Consider the following 14,155-nt stretch of genomic DNA (forward strand, 5'->3'; position numbering starts at 1 on the left):
CCGTCCCACAGTGCGGCACTCCCTCAGTACTGACCCTCTGACAGTGCGGCACTCCCTCAGTACTGACCCTCCCACAGTGCGGAGCTCCCTCAGTACTGACCCTCCCTCAGAGCGACACTCCCGCAGTACTGACCCTCTGACAGTGCGGCGCTCCCTCAGCACGGACCCTCTGACAGTGCGGCACTCCCTCAGTACTGACCCTCTGACAGTGCGGTGCTCCCTCAGTACTGACCCTCCCACAGTGCGGCGCTCCCTCAGTACTGACCCTCTGACAGTGCGGCTCTCCCTCAGTACTGACCCTCTGACAGTGCGGCACACCCTCAGTACTGACCCTCTGACAGTGCGGCTCTCCCTCAGTACTGACCCTCTGACAGTGCGGCTCTCCCTCAGTACTGACCCTCCCACAGTGCGGCACTCCCTCAGTACTGACCCTCGCACAGTGCGGCGCTCCCTCAGTACTGACCCTCTGACAGTGCGGCTCTCCCTCAGTACAGACCCTCCCACAGTGCGGCACTCCCTCAGTACTGACCCTCCCACAGTGCGGCGCTCCCTCAGTACTGACCCTCCCACAGTGCAGCGCTCCCTCAGTACTGACCCTCTGACAGTGCGGCACTCCCTCAGCACTGACCCTCCCACAGTGCGGCACTCCCTCAGCACTGACCCTCCCACAGTGCAGCGCTCCCTCAGCACTGACCCTCCCACAGTGCGGCACTCCCTCAGTACTGACCCTCCGACAGCGCGGCGCTCCCTCAGTACTGACCCTCCCTCAGAGCGACACTCCCGCAGTACTGACCCTCTGACAGTGCGGCGCTCCCTCAGTACTGACCCACCCACAGTGCGGAGTTCACTCAGTACTGACCGTCCCACAGTGCGGCACTCCCTCAGTACTGACCCTCTGACAGTGCGGCACTCCCTCAGTACTGACCCTCTGACAGTGCGGCGCTCCCTCAGTACTGACCCTCTCACAGTGAGTCACTCCCTCAGTACTGACCCTCCCACAGTGCGGCGCTCCCTCAGTACTGACCCTCTGACAGTGCGGCACTCCCTCAGTACTGACCCTCCCACAGGGCGGTGCTCCCTCAGTACTGACCGTCCCACAGTGCGGCGCTCCCTCAGTACTGACCCTCCGACAGTGCGGCACTCCCTCAGTACTGACCCTCGCACAGTGCGGCGTTCCCTCAGTACTGACCCTCCGACAGTGCGGCGCTCCCTCAGTACTGACCCTCCCACAGTGCGGAGCTCCCTCAGTACTGACCCTCCCACAGTGCGGCACTCCCTCAGTACTGACCCTCTGACAGTGCGGAGCTCCCTCAGTACTGACCCTCCGACAGTGCGGCGCTCCCTCAGTACTGACCCTCCCACAGTGCGGAGCTCCCTCAGTACTGACCCTCCCACAGTGCGGCACTCCCTCAGTACTGACCCTCCCACAGTGCGGAGCTCCCTCAGCACTGACCCTCCCACAGTGCGGCGTTCCCTCAGCACTGACCCTCCCACAGTGCGGCGTTCCCTCAGTACTGACCCTCCCACAGTGCGGCGCTCCCTCAGTACTGACCGTCCCACAGTGCGGCGTTCCCTCAGTACTGACCCTCCCACAGTGCGGCGCTCCCTCAGTACTGACCCTCCCACAGTGCAGCACTCCCTCAGTACTGACCCTCTGACAGTGCGGAGCTCCCTCAGTACTGACCCCTCCGACAGTGGGGCGCTCCCTCAGTACTGATCCTCCCACAGTGCGGAGCTCCCTCAGTACTGACCCTCCCACAGTGCGGCACTCCCTCAGTACTGACCCTCCCACAGTGCGGAGCTCCCTCAGTACTGACCCTCCCACAGTGCGGCGTTCCCTCAGCACTGACCCTCCCACAGTGCGGCGCTCCCTCAGTACTGACCCTCCCACAGTGCGGCGCTCCCCTCAGTACTGACCCTCCCACAGTGCGGAGCTCATTTTTATACAGTGACCCCCCCCGAGTACTCGATTCTCCCACAAGAGGAAACATCCTCTCCACACCGACCCCGTCAATAACCCCCCTCAGGATCCATAGGTTTCGATCGAGTCGCCTCTCACTCTTCGAAACTCCAGCGGAGACAAGCCTGACCTCTCTGACCTTTCCTCATAGACAACCCTCCCGTTCCCGGTGTTAGTCTGGGAAACCTTCTCTGAACGGCCACCGACACCTTTCCTTCAATCAGGAGACCCGCACCGTCCACAATACTCCAGATGTGGGCTCACCAACGCCCCGAACACCTGGAGCAAAACCTCCCGATCTTTGACCTCAATTCCCCTCAGAATAAACAATCACATTCCCATTGGATCATCCCTAAATACTCGCTGTACCGTGGACCGGCCGTTTGTGATTCGCACCCCCGGGGCTCCCAGATCCCTCTGCATCTCCGAGCTCGGCAATCTCTCCCCGTTTGGACAGTAATCAGGATCTCGCTGTTCCCCCTGTCTAGAAATGCCAAAAAGGAGTCTGAGCTTGCTGCAGCCTTAGCCCGGCTGAGGGACCTGGAGGCCATCCTTAACTCGAAGGACGCGTCTCTGTCGACCGCCCTGAGTGAGAAGCGGAACCTGGAAAGTGAACTTCGGGAACTGCGAGGGCAGATCGCCAAGGTAGAGATCGACTGACTGTGTCGCCCCCTGGGTGTCGCCCCCTGGGATAGGGAGGGGGTGTAGGGGCTGGAGGAGGTTACAGAGATAGGGAGGGGGTGTAGGGGCTGGGGGAGGGAACAGAGATAGGGAGGGGGTGTAGGGTCTGGAGGAGGGAACAGAGATAGGGAGGGGGGTGTAGGGGGCTGGAGGGGGTTACAGAGATAGGGAGGGGGTGTAGGGGCTGGAGGAGGGAACAGAGATAGGGAGGGGGTGTAGGGGGCTGGAGGAGGTTACAGAGATAGGGAGGGGGTGTAGGGGCTGGAGGAGGTTACAGAGATAGGGAGAGGGTGGAGGGGCTGGAGGAGGTTACAGAGATAGGGAGGGGGTGGAGGGGCTGGAGGAGGTTACAGAGATAGGGAGGGGGTGGAGGGGCTGGAGGGGGTTACAGAGATAGGGAGGGGGTGTAGGGGCTGGAGGAGGTTACAGAGATAGGGAGGGGGTGTAGGGGCTGGAGGAGGTTACAGAGATAGGGAGAGGGTGTCGGGGCTGGAGGAGGTTACAGTGACAGGGAGGGGGTGTAGGGGCTGGAGGGGGTTACAGAGATAGTGAGGGGGTGTAGGGGCTGGAGGAGGTTACAGAGATAGGGAGGGGGTGTAGGGGCTGGAGGAGGTTACAGAGATAGGGAGAGGGTGTCGGGGCTGGAGGAGGTTACAGAGATAGGGAGGGGGTGGAGGGGCTGGAGGAGGTTACAGAGATGGGGAGGGGGGTGGAGGGGCTGGAGGAGGTTACAGAGATGGGGAGGGGGGTGGAGGGGCTGGAGGAGGTTACAGAGATGGGGAGGGGGGGTGTAGGGGCTGGAGGAGGTTACAGAGATAGGGAGGGGGTGTAGGGGCTGGAGGAGGTTACAGAGATAGGGAGGGGGTGTAGGGGCTGGAGGAGGTTACAGAGATGGGGAGGGGTGTAAGGGATGGAGGGGGATACAGAGATGGGGAGGGGGGGTGTAGGGGCTGGAAGAGGTTACAGAGATAGGGAGAGGGTGCAGTGGATGGAGGGGATTACAGAGATAGGGAGGGGTTGTCGGGGCTGGAGGAGGTTACAGAGATAGGGAGGGGGGTGGAGGGGCTGGAGGAGGTTACAGAGATAGGGAGGGGGTGTAGGGGCTGGAGGAGGTTACAGAGATAGGGAGGGGGTGTAGGGGTTGGAGGAGGTTACAGAGATAGGGAGGGGATGTAGGGGTTGGAGGAGGTTACAGAGATAGGGAGGGGGTGTCGGGGCTGGAGGAGGTTACAGAGATAGGGAGGGGGTGTAGGGGCGGGCGGAGGTTGATTGTTTGTAGTGGGGGGGTGACCTTGTCCGTCTCGAGGGGTTTGGGGCGAGGGTTTAAGTTTGGGGCGAGGGTTTAAGTTTTGGGGCGAGGGTTTAAGTTTTGGGGCGAGGGTTTGGGGCGAGGGGGCGAGGGTTTGGGGCGAGGGGCGAGGGTTTGGGGCGAGGGGCGAGGGTTTGGGGCGAGGGTTTGGGGCGAGGGGCGAGGGTTTGGGGCGAGGGGCGAGGGTTTGGGGCGAGGGGCGAGGGTTTGGGGCGAGGGGCGAGGGTTTGGGGCGAGGGGCGAGGGTTTGGGGCGAGGGTTTGGGGCGAGGGTTTGGGGCGAGGGTTTGGGGCGAGGGTTTGGGGCGAGGGTTTGGGGCGAGGGTTTGGGGCGAGGGTTTGGGGCGAGGGTTTGGGGCGAGGGTTTGGGGCGAGGGTTTGGGGCGAGGGTTTGGGGCGAGGGTTTGGGGCGAGGGTTTGGGGCGGGGGTTTGGGGCGAGGGTTTGGGGCGGGGGTTTGGGGCGAGGGTTTGGGGCGGGGGTTTGGGGCGAGGGGCGGGGGTTTGGGGCGGGGGTTTGGGGCGGGGGTTTGGGGCGAGGGGCGGGGGTTTGGGGCGGGGGTTTGGGGCGGGGGTTTGGGGCGGGGGTTTGGGGCGGGGGTTTGGGGCGGGGGTTTGGGGCGAGGGTTTGGGGTTTGGGGCGAGGGTTTTTGGGCGGGAGTTTGGGGTTTGGGGCGGGGGTTTTTGGGGCGGGAGTTTGGGGTTTGGGGCGGGGGTTTGGGGCGGGGGTTTGGGGTTTGGGGCGAGGGTTTTGGGCGAGGGTTTGTGGGCGAGAGTTTGGGGTTTGGGGCGAGGGTTTGGGGTTTGGGGTTTGGGGCGAGGGTTTGGGGTTTGGTGCGAGGGTTTGGGGTTTGGGGCGGGGGTTTGGGGCGAGGGTGAGGGGCGAGGGTTTGGGGGCGAGGGGCGAGGGTGATGAGGGTGAGGGTCTGATTGGGATCTCTGTTCCAGTTGGAGTTGGCTCTCAATGACATCAAGAAGCAGCTTCACGATGAGATGTTGCGGAGAGTGGAGAGCGAGAACCGGGCACAGACTGTCCAGGAGGAGCTCGACTTCCAGAGGAACCTGTACGATGAGGTTAGCCCCGGGGGCCCCCTCCCCGTCCCCCTTACCCCCCTCCCCGTCCCCCTTACCCCCCTCCCCGTCCCCCTTACCCCCCCTCCCCCCTTACCCCCCTCCCCGCCTCACCCTCCCCGCCTCACCCTCCCCGCCTCACCCTCCCCGCCTCCCCCTCCCCGCCTCCCGCCTCCCCCCCTCCCCGCCTCCCTCCCTCTCCCCGCCTCCCTCCCTCTCCCCGCCTCCCTCCCTCTCCCCGCCTCCCTCCCTCTCCCCGCCTCCCTCCCTCTCCCCGCCTCTCTCCCTCTCCCCGCCTCTCTCCCTCTCCCCGCCTCTCTCCCTCTATCCCTCTCTCCCTCTCTCCCTCTCTCTCCGTCTCTCCCTCTCTCTCCGTCTCTCTCTCTCTCCGTCTCTCTCTCTCTCCGTCTCTCTCTCTCTCCGTCTCTCTCTCTCTCTCCGTCTCTGTCTCTCTCTGTCTCTCTGTCTCTCTCTGTCTCTCTGTCTCTCTGTCTCTCTCTGTCTCTCTGTCTCTGTATCTCTGTTGATGTGTTGGGTATTCTGGATCACAAACAGGTCACCAACACTGGAAGTGGTGCAACTCTATTTTATTATAAGGTTAACTATATTAACATACTTGAACTGTGGGTAAATGCAATACCAGCTTTAACTGTTGACCCTTGCCTAGTCCTAACCAGGTGATGCACTCAGCACATGGTGAATGTCTGTGTTGCAGGCTGTGAGCTCTGTGCTCCGAGCTAGCTGCTACTAGAATGGGCGGGAACTCTGATGCCCCCTGTCTTTATAGTGTCTGTGCTCTCACTGGTGATTGGCTGCGGTGTTGTGTATGCTGATTGGTCCCACTGCATGTCTATCAGTGTGTGTGTCTGCACCATAATGTACTGATGTATATTATGACATCAGTCTGTCTCTGTCCCTCTCTCTCAGTCTCTGTCTCTCTCTCTCTCTCCGTTCCTCCCTCTCACGTGCTCGCTGTCTGTCTCCATGTTAACCCCTCGTCTCCCTTCCCAACAGGAGATCCGTGACACCAAGCGACGCCACGAGTCGCGCCTGGTAGAGATTGACACCGGGCGCCTGCGGGAGTACGAGTGCAAGCTGACTGACGCCCTGAATGACCTGAGGACGCAGCACGAGGAACAAGTTCGACTCTACAAGGACGAGCTGGAAAAAACCTACTGTTCCAAGGTAGTGCCAGAGCCCAGCTTCCAACTGCCATTCACACTCCAACTTCCAGGGATCACTCAAACTGTTCCCTGACGGATAGCGTTGGATCCGGGATCCATTCTTCTCTGTCAACCGAGCCATGCAGGGAAACAGTGACTTCCAAGGTCACCTGGAGAGCAAATGCCGCGTTTTGGGCTGCAGCCCTCTTCCTCGCTTAGCTCCAGAAATTGATTAGGAAATTCACCTAGCATAGAACATAGAACGATACAGCGCAGTACAGGCCCTTCGGCCCACGATGTTGCACCGAAACAAAAGCCATCTAACCTACACTATGCCCTTATCATCCATATGCTGATCCAATAAACTTTTAAATGCCCTCAATGTTGGCGAGTTCACTACTGTTGCAGGTAGGGCATTCCACGGCCTCACCACTCTTTGCGTAAAGAACCTACCTCTGACCTCTGTCCTATATCTATTACCCCTCAGTTTAAAACTATGTCCCCTCGTGCTAGCCATTTCCATCCGCGGGAGAAGGCTCTCACTGTCCACCCTATCCAACCCCCTGATCATTTTGTATGCCTCTATTCAGTCTCCTCTTAATCTTCTCTCCAACGAAAACAACCTCAAATCCATCAGCCTTTCCTCATAAGATTTTCCCTCCATACCAGGCAACATCCTGGTAAATCTCCTCTGCACCCACTCCAAAGCCTTCATGTCCTTCCTATAATGCGGTGACCAGAACTGTACGCAATACTCCAAATGCGGCCGTACCAGAGTTCTGTACAGCTGCAACATGACCTCCTGACTCCGGGACTCAATCCCTCTACCAATCAAGGCCAACACTCCATAGGCCTTCTTCACCACCCTATCCACCTGGGTGGCAACTTTCAGGGATCTATGTACATGGACACTTAGATCCCTCTGCTCATCCACACTTCCAAGAACTTTACCATTAGCCAAATATTCCGCATTCCTGTTATTCCTTCCAAAGTGAATCACCTCACACTTCTCTACATTAAACTCCATTTGCCACCTCTCAGCCCAGCTCTGCAGCTTATCTATATCCCTCTGTAACCTGCTACATCCTTCCACACTATCGACAACACCACCGACTTTAGTATCGTCTGCAAATTTACTCACCCACCCTTCTGCGCCTTCCTCTAGGTCATTGATAAAAATGACAAACAGCAACGGCCCCAGAACAGATCCTTGTGGTACTCCACTTGTAACTGAACTCCATTCTGGACATTTCCCATCAACCACCACCCTCTGTCTCCTTTCAGCTAGCCAATTTCTGATCCACATCTCTAAATCACTCTCAATCCCCAGCCTCCGTATTTTCTGCAATAGCCTACCGTGGGGAACCTTATCAAACGCTTTACTGAAATCCATATACACCACATCAACTGCTCTACCCTCGTCTACCTGTTCAGTCACCTTCTCAAAGAACTCGATAAGGTTTGTGAGGCATGACCTACCCTTCACAAAGCCACGCTGACTATCCCTGATCATATTATTCCTATCTAGATGATTATAAATCTTGTCTCTTATAATCCCTTCCAAGACTTTACCCACTACAGACGTGAGGCTCATCGGTCTATAGTAGCAGCAGGGAAAAAGGTGATTGAACTGTTGGAATGTGGTTATCATTCAGCACGGTGTGCATGGGAAGACCTCAACCATTCACCGTATTTAAGAGAGAATTAGATATTGGGATCGGAAGCCACAAGCTTTCTGCTGACACTAAATTTAGAGAGCACTGTTATTGCCAACCCCTAGCAGACCCCAACAGTGGCTAGCACACTGAACACAAACCCCAATATTTTATTTTAATTATTTAAGATTGTGGAAAATATACCTCACTCCAGGAGTGATTCGCCCTGCAAATAGCAGATTCAAACAAACTTTATTCCTAGCGCAGTATTAGAACCTTGACAAGAAATAGCTTACAATTGCCAGTTATATAACGCTTATCAATACAATCAAACTGCTTTCTTTATCTCCACTCAATCAAAAACCCCTCTCCGGTCACAGTCCACTTTTAAATACAGTTGGCTGGCTCGGGAATGCTTGCCGAAAAGAGATGTTTTGGATAAACCACTTTGAGAAAGAGATCCTTCAGGACCCAGCTGCAGATTCTTGCCCATCTCAACTTATCTCTTTTTAAAGCAGCCTTTTGAAATTGCTCCTTTCCTGTTTACAGGCAAATCTTTTAACTCCTTGTTTTCATTAAAATCACCGAAGTCTTATCCAGCCTTATCCATTGGGCCACGCGGTTACAAACTCGCTGTCTTGGTCTGTCCACAGGCAGATCTTTAACTGAATTGTAATGAGAGCAGCGGTTTCTTGTCTGTTCGCACCCCAGTCTGAACAGCGCAACACCTGACTGCTTCAGCCCCGGCTCCTCCCATTAACTTCATAATCTTACTAAGCTGAACACAATGTCCTCTTTCATATAAATAAAAGTCCATTCGCCCAAATTCAGCAAACAATACCCATGGCTGGACTGAATGATGATCCTACTTTTATGATGCTTTAATTCCACCTTTGTCGCCAAAAGATATTTTAAACCAGGATTTATAAAAACACTACTGCAGCAGTCAAACACACTAACCCAGGTTTTTAAACCCTTACTGCACCAAATACCTATAATACAATGTATCTGAAATTCCAATGTTCATCACACCACCCCCTTAAAAACACTATTCCAACCCAGGCTTTTAACCCTTACTGCTCCATATACCTACAATACAATGTTTCTGAAATTCTAACATTCATCACACAGTCGAGAAAATTTGTCGGGTGTAGCGATATGCGAACCTGTGGCACGTAAATTCCGACGTGGGCAAATCTGCATTCACCCACCTTGGGGCCAGAGGGTGGGGTTGAAATGCTGGAGGCACTAAGAGAAGTGGGGCTCCGGGTCCACAGATTGTGAACACGTCCCCGAGCAGGTATAAAAAAAATAATTGGAGAGACGAAGAAAGCGCTGACCTTTCTATCTCTGGAGGAATTGAGGAACACAAGATGGCGAAAGTCATGCCTCAGCTGCACAAGGCCCTGTTTTTTGGCACATCTGGAAGTAGCTCTGGGGCATCTTTGGATACAGAACTGGCTAGGTCATAGAGGCAGACAGTAGCAATGGAAGGATGCTTTTCTAATTGGAGGGCTGTGACCAGTGGTGTTCCACAGGGATCAGTGCTGGGACCTTTGCTGTTTGTAGTATATATAAATGATTTGGAGGAAAATGTAACTGGTCTGATTAGTAAGTTTGCGGACGACACAAAGGTTGGTGGAATTGCGGATAACGATGAGGACTGTCAGAGGATACAGCAGGATTTAGATTGTTTGGAGACTTGGGCGGAGAGATGGCAGATGGAGTTTAATCCGGACAAATGTGAGGTAATGCATTTTGGAAGGTCTAATGCAGGTAGGGAATATACAGTGAATGGTAGAACCCTCAAGAGTATTGACAGTCAGAGAGATCTAGGTGTACAGGTCCACAGGTCACTGAAAGGGGCAACACAGGTGGAGAAGGTAGTCAAGAAGGCATACGGCATGCTTGCCTTCATTGGCCGGGGCATTGAGTATAAGAATTGGCAAGTCATGTTACAGCTGTATAGAACCTTAGTTAGGCCACACTTGGAGTATAGTGTTCAATTCTGGTCGCCACACTACCAGGAGGATGTGGAGGCTTTAGAGAGGGGGCAGAAGAGATTTACCAGGATGTTGCCTGGTATGGAGGGCATCAGCTATAAGGAGCGGTTGAATAAATTCGGTTTGTTCTCACTGGAACGACTGAGGTTGAGGGGAGACCTGATAGAGGTTTACAAAATTGAGGGGCATAGACAGAGTGGATAGTCAGAGGCTTTTCCCCAGGGTAGAGGGGTCAATTACTAGGGGGCATAGGTTTAAGGTGAGAGGGGCAAGGTTTAGAGTAGATGTACGAGGCAAGTTTTTTACGCAGAGGGTAGTGGGTGTCTGGAACTCGCTGCCGGAGGAGGTGGTGGAAGCAGGGACGATAGTGACATTTAAGGGGCATCTTGACAAATATATGAATAGGATGGGAATAGAGGGATACGGACCCAGGAAGTGGAGAAGATTGTAGTTTAGTCGGGCAGCATGGTCGGCACGGGCTTGGAGGGCCGAAGGGCCTGTTCCTGTGTTGTACTGTTCTTTGTTCTTTGTTCCTTTCGGAAGGACCTATTGTGCTTTTTGAGAGAGTGTCGTGTCGATTATCAGAATTGCGAGGGTCAAATCGGGGTTTCCACGCTTTCTGGGGAGTGGATAATTAGGAAAGTTGGGTTTAAACTTAGTAGGTGGTGGGAAATGAGTGGAATGGGGAGGATGTAGTTAATGGGAGGAGCCAGGGCTGGAACAGGCAGGCGGTGTTGAGGATGTAGTTAATGGGAGGACCCAGGGCTGTAACAGGCAGGCGGTGTTGAGGATGTAGTTAGTGGGAGGAGCCAGGGCTGTAACAGGCAGGCGGTGTTGAGGATGTAGTTAGTGGGAGGAGCCAGGGCTGTAACAGGCAGGCGGTGTTGAGGATGTAGTTAGTGGGAGGAGCCAGGGCTGGAACAGGCAGGCGGTGTTGAGGATGTAGTTAATGGGAGGACCCAGGGCTGGAACAGGCAGGCGGTGTTGAGGATGTAGTTAATGGGAGGAGCCAGGGCTGGAACAGGCAGGCGGTGTTGAGGATGTAGTTAGTGGGAGGAGCCAGGGCTGTAACAGGCAGGCGGTGTTGAGGATGTAGTTAATGGGAGGAGCCAGGGCTGGAACAGGCAGGCGGTGTTGAGGATGTAGTTAGTGGGAGGAGCCAGGGCTGTAACAGGCAGGCGGTGTTGAGGATGTAGTTAGTGGGAGGAGCCAGGGCTGTAACAGGCAGGCGGTGTTGAGGATGTAGTTAGTGGGAGGAGCCAGGGCTGGAACAGGCAGGCGGTGTTGAGGATGTAGTTAATGGGAGGACCCAGGGCTGGAACAGGCAGGCGGTGTTGAGGATGTAGTTAATGGGAGGAGCCAGGGCTGGAACAGGCAGGCGGTGTTGAGGATGTAGTTAGTGGGAGGAGCCAGGGCTGTAACAGGCAGGCGGTGTTGAGGATGTAGTTAATGGGAGGAGCCAGGGCTGGAACAGGCAGGCGGTGTTGAGGATGTAGTTAATGGGAGGAGCCAGGGCTGGAACAGGCAGGCGGTGTTGAGGATGTAGTTAATGGGAGGAGCCAGGGCTGGAACAGGCAGGCGGTGTTGAGGATGTAGTTAATGGGAGGAGCCAGGGCTGGAACAGGCAGGCGGTGTTGAGGATGTAGTTAATGGGAGGAGCCAGGGCTGGAACAGGCAGGCGGTGTTGAGGATGTAGTTAATGGGAGGAGCCAGGGCTGGAACAGGCAGGCGGTGTTGAGTCTTTTTACTTCTGGGAGAGAAATTAGGAAACATTTCTCGAAGCAAAGGGTGGGATTAGTTTAGAATTCGCTTTCCCCTGAATCCTCTCACCCGGCACGGTGGCACAGTGTTTGGCACTGCTGTCTCGCAGTGCCAGGGACCCAGGTTCAATTCCCAGCTTGGGGAGAATGTGTCCTCCCCGTGTCTGCGTGGGTTTCCCCCGGGCGCTCCGGTTTCCTCCCACAGTCCAAAGATGTGCGGGTTAGGTGGATTGGCCGTGCTAAATTGCCCCTTAGTGTCCAAAGATGTGCAGGTTAGGTGGATTGACCGTGCTAAATTGCCCCTTAGTGTCCAAAGATGTGCGGGTTGGGTGGATTGACTGTGCTAAATTGTCCCTTAGTGTCCAAAGATGTACAGGTTAGGTGGATTGGCCGTGCTAAATTGTCCCTTAGTGTCCAAAGATGTGCGGGTTTGGTGGATTGGCCGTGCTAAATTGTCCCTTAGTGTCCAAAGATGTGCAGGTTAGGTGGGGATATGGTGGAGACTAGGTAGGGTGCACCTTCAGGGGGTTGGTGCAGACTTGATGGGCCGAATGACCTCCTTGTGCACCGTTTTCTCTTCTGTTCCATTGTAAAGAGGGGTTAGGGGGAGGGTGAGGGTACCTGGAGCTGGGCTGTAGATCTGCCATTGAATGGAGGGACAGGATTGAGGGGCCAAATGGCCTGACCCGGCTCCGGATTGAGGTGGGGGTGGAGGGTTTTATTATTGCCGCGGGGGATATTTGTGACCCACTCCGACATCTAATCCCACACTGCCTTGCTTCCTGGGAACGCAGCTGCAGAATGCGAAGATGTCGGCCGAGCGGAACAGCAACCTGATCGGAGCTGCTCACGAGGAACTGTCATCGACCAGACTCCGGCTCGACACCCTCACCACCCAGCTGAAGCAGCTCCAGAACCAGGTCAGGCTTCCGGGGCGCCCTCCACCGGGGAGCGGGGAGAGGACTCCCTCCACCGGGGAGAGGACTCCCTCCACCGGGGAGAGGACTCCCTCCACCGGGGAGAGGACTCCCTCCACCGGAGAGAGGACTCCCTCCACCGGGGAGAGGACTCCCTCCACCGGGGAGAGGACTCCCTCCACCGGGGAGAGGACTCCCTCCACCGGGGAGCGGGGAGAGGACTCCCTCCACCGGGGAGCGGGGAGAGGACTCCCTCCACCGGGGAGCGGGGAGAGGACTCCCTCCACCGGGGAGCGGGGAGAGGACTCCCTCCACCGGGGAGAGGACTCCCTCCACCGGGGAGAGGACTCCCTCCACCGGGGAGCGGGGAGAATGTGGGACTCGCTCCCACAGGGAGTGGGGGGAGAATGTGGGACTCGCTCCCACAGGGAGTGGGGGGAGAATGTGGGACTCGCTCCCACAGGGAGTGGGGGGAGAATGTGGGACTCGCTCCCACAGGGAGTGGGGGGAGAATGTGGGACTCGCTCCCACAGGGAGTGGGGGGAGAATGTGGGACTCGCTCCCACAGGGAGTGGGGGGAGAATGTGGGACTCGCTCCCACGGGGAGTGGGGGGAGAATGTGGGACTCGCTCCCACGGGGAGTGGGGGAGAATGTGCGACTCGCTCCCACGGGGAGTGGGGGAGAATGTGGGACTCGCTCCCACGGGGAGTGGGGGAGAATGTGGGACTCGCTCCCACGGGGAGTGGGGGAGAATGTGGGACTCGCTCCCACGGGGAGTGGGGGAGAATGTGCGACTCGCTCCCACGGGGAGTGGGGGAGAATGTGCGACTCGCTCCCACGGGGAGTGGGGGGAGAATGTGGGTCTCGCTCCCACAGGGAGTGGGGGGAGAATGTGGGACTCGCTCCCACAGGGAGTGGGGGGAGAATGTGGGACTCGCTCCCACGGGGAGTGGGGAGAATGTGGGACTCACTCCCACGGGGAGTGGGGGAGAATGTGCGACTCGCTCCCACGGGGAGTGGGGAGAATGTGGGACTCGCTCCCACGGGGAGTGGGGGAGAATGTGGGACTCGCTCCCACGGGGAGTGGGGGAGAATGTGGGACTCGCTCCCACGGGGAGTGGGGGAGAATGTGGGACTCGCTCCCACGGGGAGTGGGGAGAATGTGGGACTCGCTCCCACAGGGGAGTGGGGAGAATGTGGGACTCGCTCCCACGGGGAGTGGGGAGAATGTGGGACTCGCTCCCACGGGGAGTGGGGAGAATGTGGGACTCGCTCCCACGGGGAGTGGGGGAGAATGTGGGACTCCCTCCGCCGCTGTACCCAGCTCGAATTCTGCTTCCGCAGAGTCTCAATTGCCCTGTTCTGGGATTTAGTGAACCCTGTGTTCTGACCTCTTCCCCCAGATCTCGGTGAAGGAGGCCAAGATCCAGGACCTGGAGGCGGCTCTGCAGCGTGAGCGGGACACGAGCCGGCGCCTGCTGAACGAGAAGGACCGCGAGATGGCGGACATGCAGCGACGGATGCAAATTCAACTGGATGAGTACCAGGAGCTGCTCGATGTCAAACTGGCCTTGGACATGGAGATTAACGCCTATCGCAAGATGCTGGAGGGTGAAGAGGAAAGGTGAGAGCATTCTG

General features: G+C 56.8%; 1 protein-coding gene across 1 annotated transcript in view; it reads left to right on the forward strand.

Moving 5' to 3' along the window:
* The first annotated feature begins 2,452 nt into the window (after positions 1 to 2,452).
* Positions 2,453 to 14,155, forward strand: part of LOC140407316 (lamin-A-like) — a 44,352-nt gene continuing 32,649 nt past the window's right edge. Inside the window, exons 1-5 of the mRNA XM_072494902.1 lie at positions 2,453 to 2,605; positions 4,896 to 5,021; positions 6,033 to 6,203; positions 12,394 to 12,519; positions 13,921 to 14,141. Of these exons, the coding sequence (XP_072351003.1) occupies positions 4,941 to 5,021; positions 6,033 to 6,203; positions 12,394 to 12,519; positions 13,921 to 14,141 (599 nt within the window). The 5' untranslated portion in view covers positions 2,453 to 2,605; positions 4,896 to 4,940. The remainder of the gene's footprint in view (positions 2,606 to 4,895; positions 5,022 to 6,032; positions 6,204 to 12,393; positions 12,520 to 13,920; positions 14,142 to 14,155) is intronic.

Source organism: Scyliorhinus torazame, unplaced genomic scaffold (genome assembly GCF_047496885.1).
Source record: "Scyliorhinus torazame isolate Kashiwa2021f unplaced genomic scaffold, sScyTor2.1 scaffold_1451, whole genome shotgun sequence".
Classification (NCBI taxonomy): Eukaryota; Metazoa; Chordata; class Chondrichthyes; order Carcharhiniformes; family Scyliorhinidae; genus Scyliorhinus; species Scyliorhinus torazame.